This window comes from Saccoglossus kowalevskii, chromosome 22 (assembly GCF_978046115.1).
Source record: "Saccoglossus kowalevskii chromosome 22, keSacKowa6.1, whole genome shotgun sequence".
Lineage (NCBI taxonomy): Eukaryota > Metazoa > Hemichordata > Enteropneusta > Harrimaniidae > Saccoglossus > Saccoglossus kowalevskii.
This window is the reverse complement of record NC_140662.1, coordinates 27,444,140-27,468,367: the sequence shown is the minus strand read 5'-3', so window position 1 is coordinate 27,468,367 and position 24,228 is coordinate 27,444,140. Positions and strand designations below refer to the sequence as shown.

At 33.7% G+C, this 24,228-nt stretch overlaps 3 protein-coding genes and 1 long non-coding RNA gene across 4 annotated transcripts; 1 reads left to right on the top strand and 3 right to left on the bottom strand.

Annotated features, from left to right (window-relative positions):
* Positions 1–825: 825 nt before the first annotated feature.
* On the bottom strand, positions 826–11,191 carry LOC146729475 (uncharacterized). The gene is made up of 15 exons (XM_085495861.1): positions 11,010–11,191; positions 10,724–10,776; positions 9,426–9,500; positions 8,783–8,887; positions 8,536–8,655; positions 7,853–7,952; positions 7,586–7,725; positions 7,123–7,336; positions 5,401–5,529; positions 5,114–5,312; positions 3,696–3,808; positions 3,465–3,590; positions 2,861–3,259; positions 2,627–2,770; positions 826–2,467 (listed from the first exon to the last, which is right to left on the bottom strand). Exons 1-15 carry the CDS (start codon positions 11,068–11,070, stop codon positions 2,031–2,033), a joined length of 2,415 nt encoding a protein of 804 aa, XP_085351987.1. The 5' UTR covers positions 11,071–11,191; the 3' UTR covers positions 826–2,030.
* Positions 11,192–13,399: 2,208 nt separating this feature from the next.
* On the bottom strand, positions 13,400–18,270 carry LOC146729473 (uncharacterized; the record flags this gene model as incomplete). Its single annotated transcript, XM_085495860.1, has 7 exons — positions 13,400–14,067; positions 14,243–14,386; positions 14,477–14,875; positions 15,079–15,204; positions 15,309–15,421; positions 17,793–17,991; positions 18,081–18,270. Coding segments are annotated over 7 exons (1,608 nt in total), but the record flags the coding sequence as incomplete, so codon positions are not given.
* LOC146729474 (uncharacterized) lies at positions 16,123–17,556 on the top strand. Its single transcript, XR_014928181.1, has 2 exons — positions 16,123–16,709; positions 17,158–17,556. It is a non-coding gene; the product is annotated as an uncharacterized LOC146729474 (long non-coding RNA).
* Positions 18,172–22,620, bottom strand: LOC144346097 (uncharacterized). The gene is made up of 8 exons (XM_085495539.1): positions 22,470–22,620; positions 22,184–22,236; positions 20,862–20,936; positions 20,290–20,394; positions 20,025–20,144; positions 19,344–19,440; positions 19,075–19,214; positions 18,172–18,785 (listed from the first exon to the last, which is right to left on the bottom strand). Exons 1-8 carry the CDS (start codon positions 22,528–22,530, stop codon positions 18,546–18,548), a joined length of 891 nt encoding a protein of 296 aa, XP_085351665.1. The 5' UTR covers positions 22,531–22,620; the 3' UTR covers positions 18,172–18,545.
* Between the last annotated feature and the right edge of the window lie 1,608 nt (positions 22,621–24,228).

Here is a 24,228-nt window from a genome sequence, read left to right as displayed (position 1 = left end):
AACCATTTTCAGCCAAAGGGGAAACAAATATAATAAAATATTTTTATGAGGCTGATATTGCAATAACATTCAACCATTAAATGAGACTTTTTAATTTAACGAAGGAAATGTGTTTGAACATCCATTGAAGAATAATGTGTTTGCAATGGAATTATTGGGGCATAATTTCATAGAGAAGAATACAGCTATATGCGGTGGCCGGAAGTGATGCAATTTATGTGGACATGGTTTTAAGGTACGAGAAGGGGGATAGCATCGCATTGTGAAAGCTAAGGTTCATTATCACTGCTAACATAACTTGGTCAATGTCATGTAAATATGCTGCAAATGGTCATGCTACAATGGTCATAACGATTTTAACTTGGTTGAGAAATATGCGCTGAATGTGTCCAAACGCCTAAGAACAAATTTATACATTTGGACTCATTTCTTTCCAGACTGCTGACAGGTGCAATCTGGATAAACAGTATTATTGAACACTATATTTATTTCATTAAATGGTTGGTTTGGTTATTCATCTGCCCTGTAAAGCGTGCTCTCTATCAACGACGTTCATCTATGATATAACAAGTTCTAGTACACAATAACACTGAAGTGGGGTCATGCATTATTTATGCTAGAATAATTGAATGTTAATGGCCCATACCGCAATTGCAAACTGTAGTTTACCCTACATATCATGGTAGTTATATATACCACTCTGCTCTCTATATGTTTGAAAAGTTAAAGAAATGCAATATGGACATTGCGCTTTGGGTTGACGTTGTTAAACAAATATTTAATGCTTGACGCTCCGACATATGGAATGTTATAATAAATACGGAATTATTTGTACATATATTGTATATTTTTTTTATTTCAATAGCAGTATTATTATTGCTTGAGGTTTATACATTTCCAGACTATATTATAAGGTGTGGTCGTTTACCTTTAACAATTTCTGTGAGAATGCAGTATATATACGGGCGTTAAATGATGTAAGCACACTATATACTTATTGTGGATATATTTAGATAGAGCACCCAGTGGGCCTATTGTCGAGATCTTGTATATATTCGAGAATTACAGATACCAGTAAATATGCTAGTTTTATGAAACACAATGAGAAACAATGGAGAACAATGTAGAGAGCACTAACGATTTTACTACCACTGGACTAACATTCTTGAAACACATTATTATCATGGAGTTTACATGGAAATAATTTGAAGAGTTACTTGTGTATGTACTTGTGTATTTTAAAATACATAAAACTAAAGATATATATGAGAGTCAAAAAAACAAATATTGAGGCACAAGGTTTACCATAAAGTCACATTTCAGAAGCAAACAAGCTGATATATTGCAGTCGCAAGCTTAGCCTAAATCTAGCCTATCGTTATCCACACAGACAGACTTGACCAAACAGTACTATCTGGTTGCATTATTAGTCTGTTATATAGTACAGTTGCATATATCATAATAGCATTATGTTCCACAGAGACAACAACATGTTATTATACTCAAACGTTTTCTAAATAAAGAAATGACGACTTAACTAAATTTGCAAAAGTTGCAGGGCTGTCACATTTGTTGAAAGCTTTAACAAATTATCCACGGCATCATTGGAAATGTTTACCCAGTCGACTACTCATACCAAACTACCATTTTATAACCAGCTGGCTTCTCTAAACTTTCAACCAAGATATCTCTTTCAAAACAAAACAGATTACACATATAGGTGATCTTCCGAGCTTTCATACAAATTCTAATTGTGGAGTGAAACCTAAAATTTGATATGCATGTGACTCAATTATGGTTATATTTATTATAATTTTGCAGATGGGGTAATTACCCCCTCGTTTATTATTTGCAAATTCACACTTTATTCTGAATACAACACAAAATGCAAACGTTTAAACAAAATTTAACAGAATAAACACATATTTTTACAATATTATATAAAATTCTTAAATGTTGACGACACATTGATGCTATACACATACATGGAATGTTGAGATCATCATGTTATGTATGACATACATTAACACTCACATTATTTCTAGGTCTATTTCCTCACACCCATTGTCATTAGAAAGCCTGAGATACAGTTTACGATGACATATGCGATTTACTATACTTGATATAAAGCCGAGTCGTTGTTGTAAATGTTGTTTCTGATTATTTCGTGGCATTGCCCTAATTAATCTTTTCCAAAACTCCTTTTTCTCATTTTCAGACCCATTTCTGGGCCATATGAGATAGTTTATAGAGTCTAAAATCGATTTCAACGTAGCAGACATTCCGCCACCCATGTGGGTCACGTCTTCGAACATTATAGGAATCAGTTTATGACGTAATCCGAACATTTCAAATTTAGCTTGATCAACTTCATAATTGCACCATTCACTTCGGACAAACTCTGGAGATAATATCAATATCGTCCGTCGACTGTTCTTAATCGCGTAAAGTATATTGTCAACGATAGCTGAAATATGCAAATAAGTATAAAGGTAAGTACAATCCATTTATACGGATGTATATACCCTTTTAAAATATTATGTTTTTGTAGATGCGGAAAGCGTGACTATATGTATTAATATGTATTTGAATGATTATCATGAGACAAAGTATGCCATTTACTTACGTATTCCAGCAATGAAATCTCTATGATGAATATTTACTTTATAATCATTATTTTCCTCTAATTCGTACAATAATTCTTTATATACAAATGTTTCATCTTCCGTACCCCCTCTAACAGCTACAAATGCATCCCATTCCTTATCATCTGTAAAACAAATCTACTAATGATGACGTTGATCGGAGGACATTAAATAATACACTGTTCATCTAAATATAGGACTAAGTATGTACTCACCATCGTCATCAGATCTACCAAATATTAACGGGTACATTAGTCTATTCTTTCTGTATCGGAGACACACAACAAAACTAAAAGTAACTAACACTACCAATAAGAGTGAAATCACAATTGATGATACAATAACAGTTTTCTTTGTTCCAATATTGGCAGCCCGCACATTTACACTGAATCTACACAAGGCAGTATTTCCATGATTATCTACTGCTGTGTACAATATGTTGTGTACTCCTATGATAAATTTATCGCGTGCTTGATGGTTTGATGTCAGATTAAACAGTCCTGAATTGTCATTGACTTCAACCTTTGGCCACGTGACTTCAGTAGACGATGACCCTTCATCTAATAATGCCGTAATGTTGTGCGGGCAAAAATCAAACTCCGGTGCCCCTACATCTGCATATTGACAACAAATAAAGGGGTTAGATAGTTCATGAACCTGTGATTAAGTAAGTTATGTTCTAATGCGTTTGTTTCGTGCGAACACAAAACCAATCCAATATTTGCTCTACAACAGTAAAATCTTTGGTTTTGTTATCGGAATGTTGTATTAAACTTTCAGCGAATTAAATTTCCTCCAATGTTACTTAAACTCACATACCTTCTTTGCAGTATGTTCCATTCCATCCCTGGCTACAAATACAACCATCTTTACGACTACAGTTACTATTATTTTCACAATTACAAGTTTTATCACATGTTGCACCCCAACGATTATTTTCGCATCCTAAAAATAAAATGTGTAATTCGTGATTCGCATCATGTTAAGTATGAATCTTATATCAGGCACTATAAGACCTCTATTCAGCCCGAAACTGAAAAAATGTTTTACCTGTCACTATCAGAGTCGTGTAATCTTTGTACACTTCACCATATATGTCAACTACATTACATTCATATATTCCAGCGTCTTGGTCAGCAACAGAGTAAATTTCTACTCCAAATCTGTAGCGAATTGGAGCAAACATAAAAACAATCAGCGAAAGTTAGCACACTACACAAGATTGAATAATAATGAAGATCATAAAAAGCTGTTTTAATTTCCCAATAGCAAGGATAGTACATTCATTGGTCCTGAATCTTGTTATTAGATAATCTACCATATAAAAGCATGAACAACATAAGATTGTATATGGCTGTGATAATAGCAACCGATGTAATGTCGTACACACCGTTCATAAAGTGTTTTCAGGATTTAAGCCAGAAATTCATTAGATCAGTACTGTTTAAAAATGGCAAATTTTATTAAATGACACACAGAATAAAACGTATTAACCGCATAATTAGTGTATCTCTAGAGAGGATATGTCGTTCAACGACACACACTAACGATCTATGATTGCCCTGACCTTCCGGTTTATATATGGTTTGATAACTATGGATTGTGGAAAGTTATTCATGGCTCATATGTATTTATGTTTTTGGAATTAGTCCTCTAAAACAATTCATACAAATATTACGAACGTGTACATTGATTGAAGCTGCAGAACCAGGATTCAATGTCTGATTTACAATGTCAGTTTATAAAATATGCCACTGGTATTTAGTCAAGATAACGTCGTTTGCAGGTTATGCACAGTAATGAGCACATTCCGGTTCGGCGCTATTGTTCTAATAGTCTGATAGGGTCGATTTTATTTTACTAGGAAAGTATTATTTCTTAGTTTCAACCATTGCCTATTTCTCAACAATACCCAGGAGTGAGCGTTCTAAAATGTTTTACTTTCACGTGAACGTTGTGAACAGCACAGCGTTATCTTCACTATTTAAAAAATAATCATTGATCGAAGATTTTCAGATTCATGTGAATGCATGCAATATACTGAATAATCTTAGCAGGTGTTTAGCTTTTCAAAGCAATATGCAGTATATAATGTATGAATCAGGCGTGGTTTCTACATATAATTTACCCACTGTCCTTCATTGTCCTTCATTACAAAGGGAGTTACGCAACATACGTGCAATGTGACACATAATCCACGGTAGGCATGCAAAACACTTGAATCTTGCTGGAAGTACAGAATTACTTGTCCAGGTACGGCTAGAATCGACACCACAAACTGGCCATTAACTACGGTTAGCATTCACGTGTGCGTACTCTAACTATCAGTTATCTGTAGATATTATTATCTGTATTTTATGAATAAGTTTTACAATCAATTCACAATATACTTAATAACAAAACGTTTACAGTATTAAACCAACGGCCAGAATAATGGGTCAAGACAATATCGTTATCGTCAATCTTACCTTTCATATTCATTCCAGATATAAATTCTTGTATCATTATTGAAAGTCACTGTATTTTTTGCTAGAATATTAGCATTGTGGTGCAAGCTTCTTTCATAAATATCAGAGGCGTTCAGGTGGTTGAAATCGCAGACGAATGATAAGTCTCGGCCAACATAAGAGTAGAATGTAGGTGCAGTGAACACTACACTAGGGGTAACTACAATGAAACACATGTCTGGTAAAACAATATATTCGACAGTATTACTTTAAAAATACATAATCTTTAATTATACATAAATTCATACCTATATCACAGGCTATTCCTTTCCATCCAGTGGTACATTTGCATGCACCATTGAAGATATGGCATGTTGCTCCGTTCTGACAATAACACTCATATTGACAATTACCGCCAAATTTCCCTTCAGGACAACCTGTAACAACACATGACAGAATAGAAAACTGTGCAGCATAGACACACATGGAACATGAGAATAGTAGTATTTCTTGTGATTTGTACAATACTGTGACAAGTTGTCACTTATTTTGGGTGTTATTTGTTATTGTCTAGTCATTTGTGTATGTAGGTTATAGTACTGTAAAAGTAACTTAATTGAATAAACTCATCACATAATATACTTAATATTGCTGAGTCTGTTGTTTAGTAACTAGTGTACAAGTGTACATAAATCAGGTCATAGTTTAATTTGCAGTTGTGCTGGTATGTGAGTGTGAATTGGTATGCACTTACAGGTGGGTGTATGGAAGTTTACTAGAGTAGGCTGAAGTGATGAATAGAACTGATTTTGTGATGCAAAGTAGGTCAGCGTGCTTGGTAATTCTGCAGTGTGATGTGGTCAGTTGTCCAGGAGTGAGCATCTTCTGCAATTCTACTCCCGGTGACTCGTAATTTTACTGTCAACTGGCAAGGCGTTCAGGCTTTAAACTGGCGGACGTCAGTGGTGACTTCGCTGTATTAGGTCAGCCAATTATATAGAGTAGAGGTCTGTCACATTGCAGCTTGGGGATATTCCTGAGACTTGGAGATTCCAACTTTTGGTAAGGGAGATGGACATGACGCCAGCACATAGAAACTGTAAGTTGAGAATTCAGTTTAATCGTTTCTTGGTAGTTCATTCAACTGTACTGGGTACGGTAGCCCGATTAAATACATCCATGTTATGTTTCTTTAGTTGTGTTTAAAACGGCAGGTATTATGGAATGTACTTGTCCCTTTTCCAGATGACCTGTTAGTGGTGAGCCGTCGTAACGCATGGAGCATGGAGCGCAGTCTGAGTGAAAGGCTGTGAAGTGGAATTCTGGATTGTGTGGAGTGAAGTAAAAGTGTCGAGCAAGTGAACGTTTGAACTTAGCGGACATTAGGACAGTCTGAACTTGTTATTGTGTGACGTGTTCATTAGGTCTAACCGGTTGTATTAACAACTTATAATACCAGTTCTTAATTTACTGCCTGTACTTATAACGTGTATGCTTTACGCATTATTGTAATTTTGATGAGCGTGTAGTCTAGTTTGTCTTATAATTGTAAGCCGTTTTATGGATTGTGACATGTATTAATGTAACTAGTAATATTTCCATTAGCATCATCCCGTTGTGTATAGAAATCACTACTAACTTAATAAAACGTATTAATTCTGTATCTGCTAGTTATTTATATTGCATGTGCGGCTTGCCTGACAATTGGCGAGCGTGCCAGGATAAATAGTATAGTCTCATTGTCAACAAACCCTAAGCGCGTATTTTAACGAACTGTTTTAAATACACAAAGCGGCCACAGAAATGCGAAGGAAATTCAAAGATAATTTTTACAGAATTCTGAATGATAAGAAGATACATATCAAAAAATGCTACGATATGTACAATGCACAATATGACTCTAAAATAGTATTACTATTATATGAACTCAACACATGTTTACTTATTATATAATTTAGAATAAAGTAAAGTTAATAAATCCCAGGGTGTTAATACATATGCTTGTTAATTGATAAGAAATGGAATCTCACCTAACACATCTATATCATAAAATGCATGCACAGTTGTCAAGTGGAATTTTGGGATAACGTCAGGGATATTTGTGAGATAGCACTCCATTCCTTTGTCTACTTTATCAGAAGTAAAGTGACTAAAAACAATTCGAATGGCATTTTCAACACTCGAATATTCAATTATCATATCGTCATTACTTGTAGCATTTGTAGCATCATTGCTAAAAGAACCCTGAAATTTGATTAAATATAATTCAATGTACATTAAATATACGATTTCATCTTCAAGAAACGTCAAATACGGAAAATGTTTTTCATATCACTTCAATCTGCGATAATGTTCATATGTGTTGTGAATAGTTTACTAATAATCACGAATGTAAATACTAATTTCATTATAATAACATTGTCAAATAATTCATATGAACGAAGCTCACTGCACAAAGTCACAATCATTTAAAAAAGATATATCGATACTTACATTATCAATTGTCGGTTTAATATAAAAGTGATCACCACCAAATTTACAACCGCCTTGCAATTTATCGTCAGAAAGCACTTGCTTGAATTGATCAATTTCTAATTCATCATACAATAGATTCGCGACAACTGTCAATCGACCTTAAAATAAATTGGTCAATAAATTTAATCTTTAATTCTCAAGACATTTTGCATGAAAAGAACTGTCAATAATAATACACATGTTTATATATTATTAGCTGTACTATATATAAGTAAAGTTACATACATTCACTGTTTTCCATTTGGCCATTATAAACTATATTAGAAGGAGGTTTATCCGGTGCGACTCGTGGCTTGTATGAATTTCTAATTCTGAATGGGAAAGGCTATACAAAGGTCAGTACAATGTATATTATTATGCATTAGTTAATCAACACAACTTTATTTGTTGGGGAAAAAGATCATTTACAGTATTTTTGTAATTATTGCCGTTCAAATATAAATTGTGCTATTGTAGTTTTCAATTTATTGCCAATTACAAAACTGTATTTGTAAATTCGATGTTACTGGGCCAGTAACCTCTCAGTTTGATTATTCACTTAATTTATTATTTAACAACAGTTCCAACAAGATCTTAAAATTATGATGCAACTATTATAAATCTGTGATCGATTTGTTTCCAGTACTTGTGGATACCACAAACACATGATGTGAATGATGTAGATACAAAGTACTGTTGAGTGAACGAGTAATAGTTGTATTGTATATCTGAGATCTTGATAGTTCAATGGCAGATCAAAAATGTTATTCAAATATTGAGCAAAAATAGACCTAGACAAAGATAACTTTTGAAGAGTGTGTCGCCAAGCAAAGCTTATTGAAGACATATTGACTGATAAGCAGAATAATGATGACGTTCGCTAGTATATTAATCACAATCGGTGATTCAGATTCTCATTTGCGACTTACCAGGTCATGTTCTCCCCTGACTTGCAGATCCTTAAACTCACAACTTTCATTATATACTGGAGGCCAATCAGCCACATTTTCGACTATAACCGTCAGGACACCATATTTAGTTATATTTTCCTGATATAAACAATATGTCGAGTGTAATAACAGATTAACGTTATTGCGGAACAAACTTGTTACAATTTGTATAATGTATTCACGTGTAGTCGTCTTTCATGGATGTATTATAGTAAAATTTACTTACTGAATCCCATTGCAAAGTGAGTATATACTCATGCCTATCATCGTAGTTAAGAAATGTTGAGAGAGATATTTTCTGCATGTGTGTGTCACAAATGAAATGGCCATTCTGAAATGTAAAATCGAAATGTATGTAGTGCTGAACACTGCACCGAACTCGTTTATCTCACAATGCACATGAGTTGTGATCAATTTGACGTCATGACAATACAATACAACGCACGTTAAGTCTTAACTTTTTCTGGATAACAAATACTATTTGTAGGGTAGGATTGTTGTCAGAGCGATCACATTCACTGCGTATTCTGTCATTTCTCAAGGGAGAGTATGTGTTTACATTAAGACTTAAATTATTGATTTGCCATTACCTAATTAGTAAAAAACGGAGACGAACGTGCAAAATTTGCGCTTGGTTGGGAAAATGAGAATTAAAAATTGTGTTTACACATACTGATGTATTTGAAACCAAAATGTTATTGTTATGTTAAAATGAATCATAACCAAATATTCAATATCACACCAGTTAATCCACATTTCATCTATAATTAATGTTTAAAATTTTATCTGGAAAGCAGCGCTAAAATCATGAGTTCTCTGAAATATGATATAACTAAAAGTTAAAGAATTGATCAGTTATAAATTCTTACCTCGTTTCCACTTCGAATAATAAAGTTCGTTACTTCACCACCAAGGTTAAATACCGAGTTACCCGGAAGTAAATTCTAAAGAAATACAAATGCAAGTAATAAATGATATCAAAGTTATTAAACACATTTAATTTCATAAAATTATCTTACACTCATTTACTTACCACAAATTATTAAGATAACATTTTGTATATTTCCCCATCCCCGTTGTTCTATATTAATTGTCTTTTGATTGAAGTATTGGGGTTAGTAATTACACTTTGTATGACCTCATATCATGAAACGTCAATGGATAGTGGAGTGAGGAAACAATTCTCGATCACATTATATTAATACTAATATTGTTATCTCATTTATTGTGACAACATATCATTAAAATCAACATTAATGATTGCTTTGATTTTTTTAAAGAGGTGTTTTAAGCGTAAATATATTATATACACGCGCCTCTGATGATCCATCACAACATTATTATGAAGAATGGATACATCTACACTCCCATTTAAATACTGGGTTAGGTATTTTGCATTATAAAAAAAACACGAATAATGATTTTACCACTTTAATGGAAATATATGATTTATATACTTTTGATGCAAAAGTAGCCATATTATATCCACTATGAAAATAAATGAATATACAGAAATGTTGAAAAGACTAGTATTGGATCCAAATGATAGTACCGACCCCCAGCTCAGACCCACCCCACACCGCCCTATTTATTTTGTACAGGGATGTATGAAAATAATCAACCCAATAAACTGACCCATTACACTGTACAATGCAATGCTAATTATATAGAACATTATGCATGTATTTTTATGATACCTTAGCCCTGTTTTGTTTTATACGAATCGAAAATATTGGCGTTTTATTCCAAATGTTCATCATTAACATTACTTATTTATATTCTGTAAAACTAAAAAGACACTGATTTTTGAATACGTTAATAATCCATGTTGTGTAAAATTTAGTCGATAAACATGATGTTAAATTTTCTTTTTTTCTTCAAAATGTGCTGTAAATACACACATAGGACTCTTACAGGTGATTTAGACATCGTTTAAACTATTTTGTCTAAAATATTACTATTCAATTGTTTACAAAAATGTTCAATCAATTAAATTAAAAAAGCGAAAATTTACGAGTCTATGCATATTAATAATATGCGATATCAATTACTGTAAATTCAATTCAGACACGCACAAAAGCAAAATAAACATGACGTAATTACATCAATATTACGTAATAAAACAAGTCGATATATTTGTACTTTATAGATGTTACTATGAACTCACCTCAGATATGTGTATTCTGTAATATATGGTTGAATGGTTAGTGTCTAGGTAACCTATAGGAAACAAACACTACATTACACTACGTATTCTGTGTTGATTAACTGTGAACACAGCAGTTTAAATGACGTACATGTAGTTCAAATGCATTACCAGACGTAGTGCTTATGGAATGTGACAAAATCTGATTCGCCTTTCACAGCAGGTCGTCGAGTGCAGCTACATGCGACATGTTATTGCACGAAGCCAAACATCAACAATGATATGTTTAAAACTATTTGTTCATTACCTTCCAGATTGCCATGACACAAATAAATAAAGGTACAGAAATACGCCAAAAAAAACATCATCTTCACTGATTCCAAATTACTTTGTTGAAGCGATGCCACATAGACACATCAGCAATACATAGCTGTCACGGAAGGGAAAGTAGTAAAATAATCATGTGATCTGATGCGAGAATGAAAAGCCTTGTGAATGTCAGCCTCTCTGGGCATGCGCATTGCACATAGTCCAAGGTCTGAAGTTATAGGGGGAATCCCCTGGAAATCCCCCTACATCGACCAGTGCATGTATTTAGAATCATTTTAGTTGGGAATTTTGATTGCGTCACGTTACGTGATTACAGATTTTGTCAACAAGATCTTCTGTAAATGTTTCCCTGCGTATCAGCCGCAGCGCAGCCGTTCTTAAACGCGATTATTATATGGTAATAGCGCCATTATCGGCGTGGATACATGTTTTATTTATACCCGGAAGTGGTGTCCTAATTTCTAGCGTGCATGGTTTTGGAACTTGTTTAAGCCTCTGGCTTTTATGTTCACCTTTCAAAATCAAAACATTAAAGGTCGGTGGTCGTCGCGCCACGCATGCGTGAGACATGGGACTTATATAAACAATGTTGGCTACCCTAACAGTTGGCATACCAACGAAAGCAAAATTAGAAGTTACCAAGCTTTATCTAGGTAATTTCTTTTGTGATTGTAAGGTATCGAAGAAGTCACCGGCGTCATTACTTGCACAATGCACCCAGGTCAAATGTCGTACTCGTGATTTTTATTAACGCATTGGATTATGGAAAAATCAAACACAGATTTCGTATATGCGTGACGCAACACCCACTGCCTTTTAAGTTTGGCGTATTTAATTTTGCACTTTTTTCATAAAAAAAATACTTGTTTATAACTAAGGTTCCATGAAAGGGATACCCACAGTAGCATGTCCCTGTTTTCTAAGGTCTATGGTTTACCCTACATATCATGGCAGTTACATATACCACTCTGCTCTCCATGCGATTGAAACATTAACACAAATCAATATAGCCATTGCGCATTTGATTGGCGTTATTAAGTAATAATAAATTTATTTATTTTGTATACATATTGTATATTTGTATATCTCGCAAGCATAATTATTATTTCTTGAGGTGTATGCATTGCAGAATATGTTCGGAAGTGTGGTCGTTTAACTTTAACAATTTCTGTGTGAATGCAATATGTATACGAGCGTTACATTATGTAAGTACACTATTTAGAGTTACTATGATATGGTATTGGCGACATATTTTAAAATACATGAAACCTTACTAAAAATATATTTGCGAGTCCAACAAATAACGAGGCAAATAACGAGGCCACATTTCAGAAGCAAACTAACTTATATATTACCACAATTATAATATATATAATATATATAAAAGTACGGGTTCTATATTATAACAAATACATTCGAACTGAATGCTGTAGTCGTAAGCTTAGCCTAAATCTAGCCTATCGTTATCCACACAGAAGTTATCAAACAGTACTATCTGGTTGTATTATTAGTTTGTTATATAGTGATTTTTTTATTTACGGTAAGTAAAACGAAATTACATTAACGGGTGTGACTGAAAACTTTTACTATGAAAACCTTAGCATCCCGTTGGCAGGCCATTCACACTGGTTCTCGCGACAAGAGGTTACGACCCCCCTCCCTGACAAATGCTAAGGAAAACTGAAAAATATATATAAATATTTACATAAAATATTGAACACCTATGCGGATCAGTTGGTGCAGGATTTTTACGACCGTATGCCCTTACTGACGTCAACCAAACTTATTATGTGGGAAGTTGGCACCCAAGGCTGACAAGTACTACACATTGCCCAAGGGTGACCTGAAGGTAGTTATGGCAAAGGGTAACCTCATTCTCCCAAGTACAAAAAACTCTACAACCAGGGTATATAGTATAGATGGACGCATTTATCATAATATCATAGTGTCCCACAGAGACAAAGACATTATGTGTTATTATACTCATACGTTTTCTAAATAAAGAAATGGCGACTTAACAGAATTTGTAAACGTTGCATGGCTGTTAAACATATAACCAATGAGGCAACTACTCAAGATTTTAAAAAAATCTTTTTTTTTTCATTTTTACAATCACATAACGAATGATATCTTCAAATTTGTTGAAGCTTTAACAAATTAGTTGAGGCATCATTGGAAATGTTTACTCAGTCGACTATCTCTTACCGAATTACCATTTTATAACCAGCTGGTTTCCCTAAACTTTCAACCAAGATATCTCTTTCAAAACAAAACAGATTACACATATAGGTGATCTTCCGAGCCTTCATACAAATTCTAATTGTGGAGTGAAACCTAAAATGTCATATGCATGTGACTCAATTATGGTTATATTTATTATAAATTAGCAGATGGGGTAATTACACCCACGTTTATTATTTGCAAATTCACACTTTACTCTGAATACAACACAAAATGCAAATATTTAAACAAAATTTAACAGAATAACACATATTCTTACAATATTATATACAATTCTCAAATGTTGACGACACATTGATGCTATACACATACATGGAATGTTGAGATCATCATGTTATGTATGACATACGTTAACACTCACATTATTTCTAGGTCTATTTCCTCACACTCATCGTCATTAGGAAGCCTGAGATAAAGTTTATGATTCCATATGCGATTTACTATACTTGATATAAAGCCGTGTCGTTGTTGTAAATCTTGTTCTTGATGTTTTCGTGGCATTGCCTCAATTAATCTTTTCCAAAACACTTTTTTCTCTTTTTCAGACCCATTTCTGTGCCACGTAAGATAGTGTATAGATTTTAAAATGGATTTCAACGTAGCAGACATTTCGTCACCCATGTGTGTCACGTCTTCGAACATTATAGGAATCAGTTTATGACGTAATCCGAACATTTCAAATTTAGCTTGGTCAACTTCATAATTGCACCATTCACTTTGGACAAACTCTGGAGATAATATCAATATCGTCCGTCGACTATTCTTAATCGCGTAAAGTATATTTTCAACGATTGCTGAAATATGCAAATAAGTATAAAGGTAAGTACACTCAAATTATTCTGATGTAAATACTTTTTTTTAAATGAAATCTAGGTTGCATATGCGGAATGTGTGACACTATTAATATAGATATATCTATTCATATAGATTTGAATGATTATCATTAGGCAAAGTCTGCAATTTACTTACGTAATCCAGGAATGAAATCTCTATGATGAATATTTACTTTATAATCATTATTTTCCTCTAATTCGTACAATAATTCTTTATATACAAATGTTTCAGCTTCCGTACCCCCTCTTACAGCTACAAATGCATCCCATTCCTTGTCATCTGTAAAATAAATATACTAATGATGACGTTGAACAGAGGACATTAAATAATACACTGTTCATCTAAATATAAGACTAAGTATGTACTCACCATCGTCTTCAGATCTACCAAATATTAACGGGTACATTAGTCTATTCTTTCTGTATCGGAGACACACAACAAAACCAAAAGTAACTAACACTACCAGTAGTAGTGAAGTCACAATTAATGATACAATAACAGTTTTCTTTGTTCCAATATTGGCAGCTTCCACATTTACACTGAATCTACACAAGGCTGTATTTCCATGACTATCTACTGCTGTGTACAATATGTTGTGTACTCCTACGATAAATATATCTCCTGCTCGATGGTTTGATGTCAGATTAAACAGTCCTGAATTGTCATTGACTTCAACATTTGACCACGTGACGTCAGTAGACGACGACCCTTCATCTAATAATGCCGTGATGTTCTGTGGACAAAACACAAATTCCGGTGCCCCTACATCTGCATAATGACAACAAATAAAGGGGTTAGATAGTGCATGGCCCTGTGATTAGGTAAGTTATGTTATATTGAGTTTATTTCCTGCAGAACACAAAATCAATCAAAAATTTGCTCTATGACAGTAAAATCGTTGCCTTGATGTTGTATTGAACTTTAATTGCTTTCAGCGAATCAAACATTTCACAAACGTTACTCAGACTCACCTTCTGTGCAGTATGTTCCATTCCATCCCTGGCTACAAATACAACCATCTTTACGACTACAATTTCCATCATTTTCACAATTACAAGTTTTATCACATATTGCACCCCAACGATTATTTTCGCATCCTAAAAATAAAATGTGTAATTTGTGATGCGCATCATGATAAGTATGAATCTTATATCAGGCACTAGAAAACCTCCATTATGCCCGAAACTGAACAATGTTTTACCTGTCACTATCAGAGTCGTGTAATCTTTGTACACATCACCATATATGTCAACCACATTACATTCATATGTTCCAGCATGTTGGTCAGCAACGAAGTAAAATTCTACTCCAAATCTGTAGCGAATTGGAGCAAACAAGAAAAACAATCAACGTAAGTTAAGCACACTAGAAAATGATAGTACGTTCATGGGCCCTGATTTTATTAGGTAATCTACCACATAAAAACATGCACAGCATAAGCTTGTATATGGCAGTGATAATAACAACTAATGTAATGATGTACAAACAGTTCATTAAGTGTTTTCGGGATGTGAGCCAGACATTCATTGGATCGGTCCGGTTTAAGAATGGCTAAGCCAATTCTTGTTAAATGCCATGTTATATAACGCACCGAGGAAAAAAGTACAGTTTCAGGACAGATCGAATATGTATATCACATTGTTTGACGACACATGCTAATGACCTCTGATTGTCCGAAACTTCTGGGTTTATATATGGATTAGGCAAAATAATTCATTTTGGTAGACAGGCTCATGTATATGTTTTTGGAATTAGTCCTCATTTTTGTTTTAAAAAATCAGGTTTTACGGAATAAATATTATGAACCTGTACGTTAACTAAAACTGCAGAGGCAAGGATCACTGTCTTATTTACAGTGCAGGTTTACAAAAGATATCACAACTGTGTAGTGAAGATAATGCCGTTTTACAGGTCATGAACAGTAATAACCACTTTATGGGTCACCGCTATTGTTCTAAGAGTCCGCTAACCTTTGATAGGGTCGATTTTGTTTTACTGGGAAAGTACTCTTTCCTAGTTTCAAACATTGCCTATTAGCAAGTTTGTCAACAATATACAGGACTGAGAGAATTGTTTGTCTGAAATGTGATTAGCACAAGGTTCCCCTCACTATTTGATCAATGATTTTCAGATCCATGTGAATGCATAGCCAAACTAATGAATAAGTTAAGCAAAAGGGGTTATGCAACACACGTTCACTGTGAACCCCACACTATGCGTTCAAAACAGCTAAACCTTGCCAATATTACAGTTTTACATCGTTTAGGTACGCTAACACGCAGTGTCGTTGACCAATCTGATTAAAATCGTAGTGTACGGGCTTTAATTATTTTAGCTATGAATTTATTTTTATTTTATTTTTTATTACTTTTGTTATCAGTGCCTTTTTATTTTATTATTTTACTTTGATTTTGTGATTTTTTTTAATTCCGCCCTACATACATCTGAGCCTCTACCTGTGTAACGAGATTTCAGTGAGACCCACAATCGATGATTTTAGTCAACAAATCACAGACCTCCTTCTATAGCGCACCTGATGACGTCACCGGGCAGAGTCAGGTCGCAAATACATTCAAACGATCGGTCAAAACGCGGCTTTTCGGTAAGTTTATCATTGTCAAATTCAACGAAAGTCGTTTTTTATTTTTATGTTTATATTGTGGCTTGATTGGTTCCATTTAGCTCGTTATTCCGGGAGTGACGATTTATTTTCTACCGGTTAGACCGAACACCGGTATCTGTTTCCAGTCGCTTGCCCTGGAGACGGGTGGTGTTTTATTGACGATCGGGCCAAAGTCGTCTACGGTATTGAAGCCGTAGTTGTAAATTTCAATATACTTTATACAATAACTCTTAGCTGATTTGGAATGAAATAAAATATTTTTTATTTGAAACTCATCGCAATTCATCGGGAAATATTGTTTGCTCCAATATTCTGCGTCGATGCTGTGGGCCGGCGACCGTTATTTAAAATCAGTTTGCATTGTTTACTATAGCTGTATACAAGGTTCTAATCATTACGATTTACTTATTTTTTGCTTCCATTCTAGATAATTATGCTCAGTGTTTGATTGAAGCGATGACTGAATAAAGGAACCTTGGCTGGCGAAGATGCATCAGGAAGTGTACACATTTGCTGGAAGTGAACAAAATATTCAATATAATGACAAAAATTGTAAAATCCTGTTGAATCTCTTTTGTAAAAAAAAATGAAATACTAGTAATTTTCTATTAATGGTTTATTCAAGTGGGCAAAATATATCGCTACACTGAAAAGTAAGCAACTGACAGCCTGTATAAAAGGGGGCTGTGATTAGCTGTTATTTACGCAAGATTTGAACGGTATTTACATAGGCAATGGGTCAGATCCTTTTTGGCTTTCGCAATTACCAAAACTTCAAAAAATAAATACTAGATCAAAATAGAATAAATATACAAAAAAACCAAAATTAGGATCTTATTTTAATCAGACTGGGTCGTTGACTATAATAGATGCCCCAAACAGGCCATTCACTATGGTTAGCATTCACATAAGTGTACTTTAACTATCAGTTATCTGCAGATATTACTTTGTAAATACGTTTTAAAACCTATTTACAATCTACTAAAATAACAACCATTTTAGAGTATTAAACCAACAACAAGAATAAAGGGTCACTTGACCACGAGTGGTATTCAATCTTACCTGTCATAGCCATTCCAGATACGAATTAGTGTATCATTATTAAAATTCAAAGTATTCTTTGCTAGAATATTGCCATTGTGGAGCAAGCTTCGTTCATAAATATCCGAGGCGTTCAGGTGTTTGAAATCGCAGACGAATGATAAGTCTCGGCCGACATAAGAGTAGAATGTAGGTGCATTGAACGCTACACTAGGTGCAACTACAATAAAGACACATGTCTGGTAAAACAATATATTCGACAGTATTTCTTAAAAAATACATAATCTTTATTTATACATAAATTCATACCTATATCACAGGCTATTCCTTTCCATCCAGTGGTACATTTGCATGCACCGTTGAAGATATGGCATGTTGCTCCGTTCTGGCAATAACACTCATATTGACAATTTCCGCCAAATTTCCCTTCAGGACAACCTGCAATAACACATGAAAGACTAGCAAAATATGCAGCACAGACACACCCGGAACATGAGTAAAGTAGTATTTATTGTGATTTGTATAGTACCAAAGTATAGTCTCATTGTCAACAAACCCTAAGTGCGTATTTTGACGAACTGTTTGAAAACACAAACCATAGAAAGGCAATTCAAAGATATTTTTTGCAGAATTCTGAAAGATAAGAAGATACATATAAAAATGCTACGATATGTACGATACGCAAAAATAAAATAATATTATTATTATATAAACTCAATACATTCTGTTTAGATATTATAACTCTGAATAAAGTAAAGTTAACACATATGCTTGTTACTTGATTAGAAATGGAAACTCACCTAACACATCTATATCATAAAATGCATGCACAGTTGTCAAGTGGATATTTGGGATAACGTCAGGGATATTTATGAAATAGCACTCGATTTCTTTCTTTACTCTATCAGAAGTAAAGTGATTAAAAACAGTTCGAATGACATGTTCAACACTTGAATATTCCATTATCACATCGCCATTACTTGTAGTATTTGTAGTATCCTTCCTGAAAGAACCCTGAAATTTAATTAAATATAATTCAATTTACATTAAATATCAGATTCCATCTTCAAGAAACGTCAAATACGAGAAATATTTGTCTGTGTGTCGTGAGATAATTGTAATTATTTCTCATATCACTTCGATATTCGATGATGTATATATATATGTGTTGTGACTAATTTACTAATATTCACTAATTTGACTACTAATTTCAATATAATAACAACACTATTGTTGTTTAATTCTTATGAACGAAGCTCACTGAAGAAAATAACAATAACTTAAAAAATACATCAATACTTACATTATAAATTGTCGGTTTAATATAAAAGTGATCACCACCAAATTTACAACCTCCTTGTAATTTATTATCAGATAGCACTTGTTCGAGTTGATCAATTTCTAATTCATCATACAATGGATTCACAACAAGTGTCAATCGACCTTAAAATAAATTGGTCCATAATTTAATCTTTGATTCTCAAGACATTTTAGCATGAAAAAAGCTGTCAATAATAATACACATGTTTATATATTATGAGCTGTAGTATAAATATGATTACATTCACTTACATTCACTGTTCTCCATTTGGATATTATAAACTATTTTAGGAGGTTCGTAAGGTGCGACTCGCGGCATGTATGCATTTCTAAATCTAAAAGGGAAAGGCTATAAAAAGGTAAGTACAATGTATATTAGGATATGTATAAGTTAATCAACAAAACTTTAACGTATTTGGGCAAACGATCATTTACTGTATTTTTGTAATTATTGCCGTCCAAACTGTTACTAGAGTCGTCGTATATCCGTGCTATTGCAATTTTTAATCTATTATCAATTACTGGGCCAGTAAGTTCACTGTTTTATTATTTACTAAATTTGTTTATTTAACAACAGTTCCACCAAATCATTATACAAAATTTGATTTGTTTCCTGTACTTTAAAATAGTATTTGTGGATACCATAAACACATTTGTGAATGACGTAGAAACAAACTGCTGTTGAATGTACGATTAATATATTTATTGTGTGATATCTGAGATCTTGATAGTTGAATGGCATTTACAAAATGTTTTTTTTTTACATTTTGAGCAGAACAGGCCTAGACAAAGATTATTATTGAAGATTGTGTCGCCAAGCAAAACTTATTGAACACGTATTGACTGATACGCAGAACAATGATGACATTCGCTAGTGTATTAGTCATAATAAGTGATTCACCTTCTCGAAGAAAATACGCACGTACGACTTACCATGTCATATTCTCCTCTGACTTGCAGATCCTTAAACACACAACTTTCATTATATATTGGTGGCCAGTCAGCCTCATCTTCGACTATAACAGTCAGGACACCATATTTAGTTATATTTGCCTGATATAAACAATATGTCGAGTGTAATAACAGATTAACGTTATATCGGATCAAAAATTAACAGTTCCAACAAACTTGTTACAATTTGTATAATGTATTCACGTGTAGTCGCCTTTCATGGATGTATTATAGTAAAATGACTTACTGAATCCCATTGCAAAGTGAGTATATACTCGTGTCTATCATCATAGTTAAGAAATGTTGAGAGAGATATTTTCTGCATGTGTGTGTCACAAATGAAATGGCCATTCTGAAATGTAAAATCGAAATGTATGTAGTACTGAACACTGCACCGAACTCATTTATCCCACAATGCACATGAGTTGTAATCATTTTGACGTCATGACAATACAACGCACGTTATGTCTTAACATTTTCTGGATAACAAATCCTATTTGTGGGGTATGATTGTTGTCATACCGATCACTTTCACTGCGTATTCCGTCATCTCTCAAAGAAAAGTGTGTGTTTCCATTAAGACTTAAATTAGTGGTGTGCCATTACCCGATGAATAAAAAACTGAGACGAACGTTTCGAGTATTAAAAATAAATCATACCCAAATATTGTTCAAGATTCAATATCACACAGATTATTTTACATTTCATCTTTAATTACAATTTTATCAGGAAAGCGTGCTAAATCAGCGCTAAAATAATGAGTTCTCTGAAATATGACTTAACTGAAAGTTAAAGAATTGATCAGTACTAAATACTTACCTTGTTTCCACTTCGAATAATAAAGTTCGTTACCTCACCACTAATGTTAAATACCGAGCTACCCGGAAGTAAATTCTAAAGAAATACAAATGCAAGTAATATATCAAATTAAAGTTAGGAAGCACATTTAAATTTCATAAAATTATCTTATACTCATTTACACAATTTATTAAGATACAATTTTGTATTGTTCCCTTCCCCGTTGACCTATATTAATTGTCTTTTGATTGAACTATCTGGGAGTTATCAATTAAACTGTTATATGATCTCATAACATAAAACGTCAATAAATAGTGGAGTGAGGAAACAATTATCGATCACATTACTAACATTATTTGTGTACACGTTCTGAATAATAATAATAATGTGATGTGATTTATTGTGACAATATACCATTAAAACCAACATTAATGTTTGTTTTGATTTATTTTGAAAAAGATATTTTAAACGTAAATTAATTAAATACACGCGCCTCTGATAATCCAATAACTACATCATTATTAAGAATGGATACATCTACACTCCCATTTAAAAACTGGTTCAGATATTTTGCATAATGAAAACACGAATAATAATTTGTATCACTTGTAATGGAAATATGCCATTCATATAATTTTGATGCAAAGTAGCCATATTACATCCGTTATGAAAATAAATGAATGTACAGGAATGTCGAAAAGACTAGTACTGGATCCAGATGATTTTATCGACCCACCCCGCACCACCACATTTCATAGAGGGATGTTTCAAAATAATCACCCACATTGACACATTATACTGTACAATGTAATGCTAATTATATAGAGCATTATGTATGTATTTATATGACACCTTAGCCCGGTTTTGTTTTATACAAACTGAAAATATTGGCGTTTTATACCAAATTTTCATCATTGACATAACAAAATCATATTCTGTAAAACTAAAAAACTCTGATTATTGAATATTTTAATAATTCATGTTGTGTGGGATTTAGTTGTTAAACATCATGATGTTAAATTTTCTTTCATTTTTTCAAAATGTGCTGTAAATACTCACAGAAGACTATTACATGTGGCTTAGACATCGTTTAAACTATGTTGTCTAAAATATCACTGTTCAATTTTCAATCGAATAAATTAAAAAAACGAAATTTTACGAGCCTATGCAAATTAATAATATTCGATATCACATTGTTAATAGCATTTTGTGAACATTTGAAAGATAAGCTTCAATTTGACAGCTATCTTAATCAAAATGACGTAATTACATCAATATTACGTAATAAGTCAATATATATGCAGTTTATAGATGTTTAAAATAAATTGATACTATGAACTCACCTCAGATATGTGTATTCTGTAATATATGGTTGAATGGTCAGTGTCTAGGTAACCTATAGGAAACAAACATTACATTACACTACGTATTATGTGTTGATTAACTGTAAACACAGCAGTTTAAATGACGTACATGTAGTTCAAATGCATTACCAGACGTAGTGCTTATGGAATGTGACAAAATCTGATTCGCCTTTCACAGCAGGTCATCGAGTGCAGCTACATGCGACATGTTATTGCACGAAGCCAAACATCAACAATGATATGTTTAAAACTATTTGTTCATTACCTTCCAGATTGCCATGACACAAGTAAATAAAAGAACAGAAACACGCCAAACAAAACATCATCTTCACTGATTCCAAATTATTTTGTTGAAGCGACGCCACATAGACACATAAGCCATATATGGCTGTCACGGAAGGGAAAGTAGTAAAATAATCATGTGATCTGATGCGAAAATGAAAAGCCTCATGAATGGCAGCCACTCTGGGCATGCGCATTGCACATATTCCAAGGTCTGAACTTATGAGGGGAATCCCCTGGAAATTCCCGTACATCGACCAGTGCATGTATTTAGAACCATTTCAGATGGGAATTTTGATTGTGTCACGTCACGTGATTACGGATTTTGTCAACAAGATCTTCTGTAAATGTTTCCCTGCGTATCAGCCGCAGCGCAGCCGTTATTAAACGCGATTATTAGATGGTAATAGCGCCATTAACGGCGTGGATACATGTTTTATTTATACCCGGAAGTGGTGTCCCAATTTCTAGCGTGCATGGTTTTGGACCTTGTTTAGGTCTCTGGCAAAAATCTGTAATTTAATGTCTAAACTATTATGCGGGTATCAAATGTAACGCGTCCTAATTGCGCGTCGCACCCAGATTGTCATTAACGCATTGGATTATGGGAAAATAAATTGTTATCAACACATTTTTCGCATATGCGTGACGCGACACCAACTGCTTTTTAAGTTTGGCGTATTTAATGTAGCAGCTTTACATAAAAATACTTGCTTATTTTTTTATTTTGACTAGGGCGAAAGATATAATTAAAATCTCAATTTAAAACAAATCTTTTAGTGCTTCAGTCATCGGAGGTTACAATTTTGAAATTTTCCTGCATAGGTGACAAAATACTATCTTTCTATTTAAAGCGTTCGCATGTGTTCTGCATTGACAAGTCAATAATGTTTCTTGAGGTGGATTAGTACCACGTGGGGACTCCATCAAATGGCGGTTGTTGAGCATGTAGGTTTCTAAAAATATGTGGAAAACGTGTCTCGGTTAAAATCTTGTAACTAGCGTTGAGAAAACAACCATTTTCAAGCAAAGGGTATACAAATGTAATGAAATATTTTTTCTATGAGAATGATATTGCAATAACATTCAACCATTAAATGAGTGTTTTAATCCACGGAGGAACTGTGTTTGAACACCCATTGAAGAGTAACGCGTTTACAATGAAATTCTTTGGGTATCATTTCAAAACATATAATAAGTGTGATTAGGTGTGATATGCTACCACATTTTTGAGTGCCCACATCCTAGGATTTATAATTGTTTTCTGGAACAACGTACCTCTTACAATGTTCATCCTGAATGCCCAACTTCGTCACGTTCACCTAAATATTCAATTTGAGGAAAGTGCGAAGTAGCATATTCAAACATGACAACTGGACGTGTGTAAACATTGGATTTGTTTCAATGTGTCGCATGATCTGTGTCTAATAAGCGGTTTACGTTCCGGTTGTATATTTGCACGTTTTAAGTGTTTGGCTAGTGAATGTTAATTTTGTGACTTTAAGTACACGTACATTACATGTTGTTTTGAGTGGACGGTTAATATGGGTGCTATATGCAATGGCCGGAAGTGATGCAATTTATGTGGTACATGGCTTTAATGTACAAGGCGGGATAGCGTCGCATTTGTAAAAGCAATGTTATGTTTCCCATTCCCCAGAAAGACTGCATGCTAAGGTTCACTATCATTGCTAATATAATTTGGTCAATGTCATGTACATATGCTGCAAATTGTCATGCTA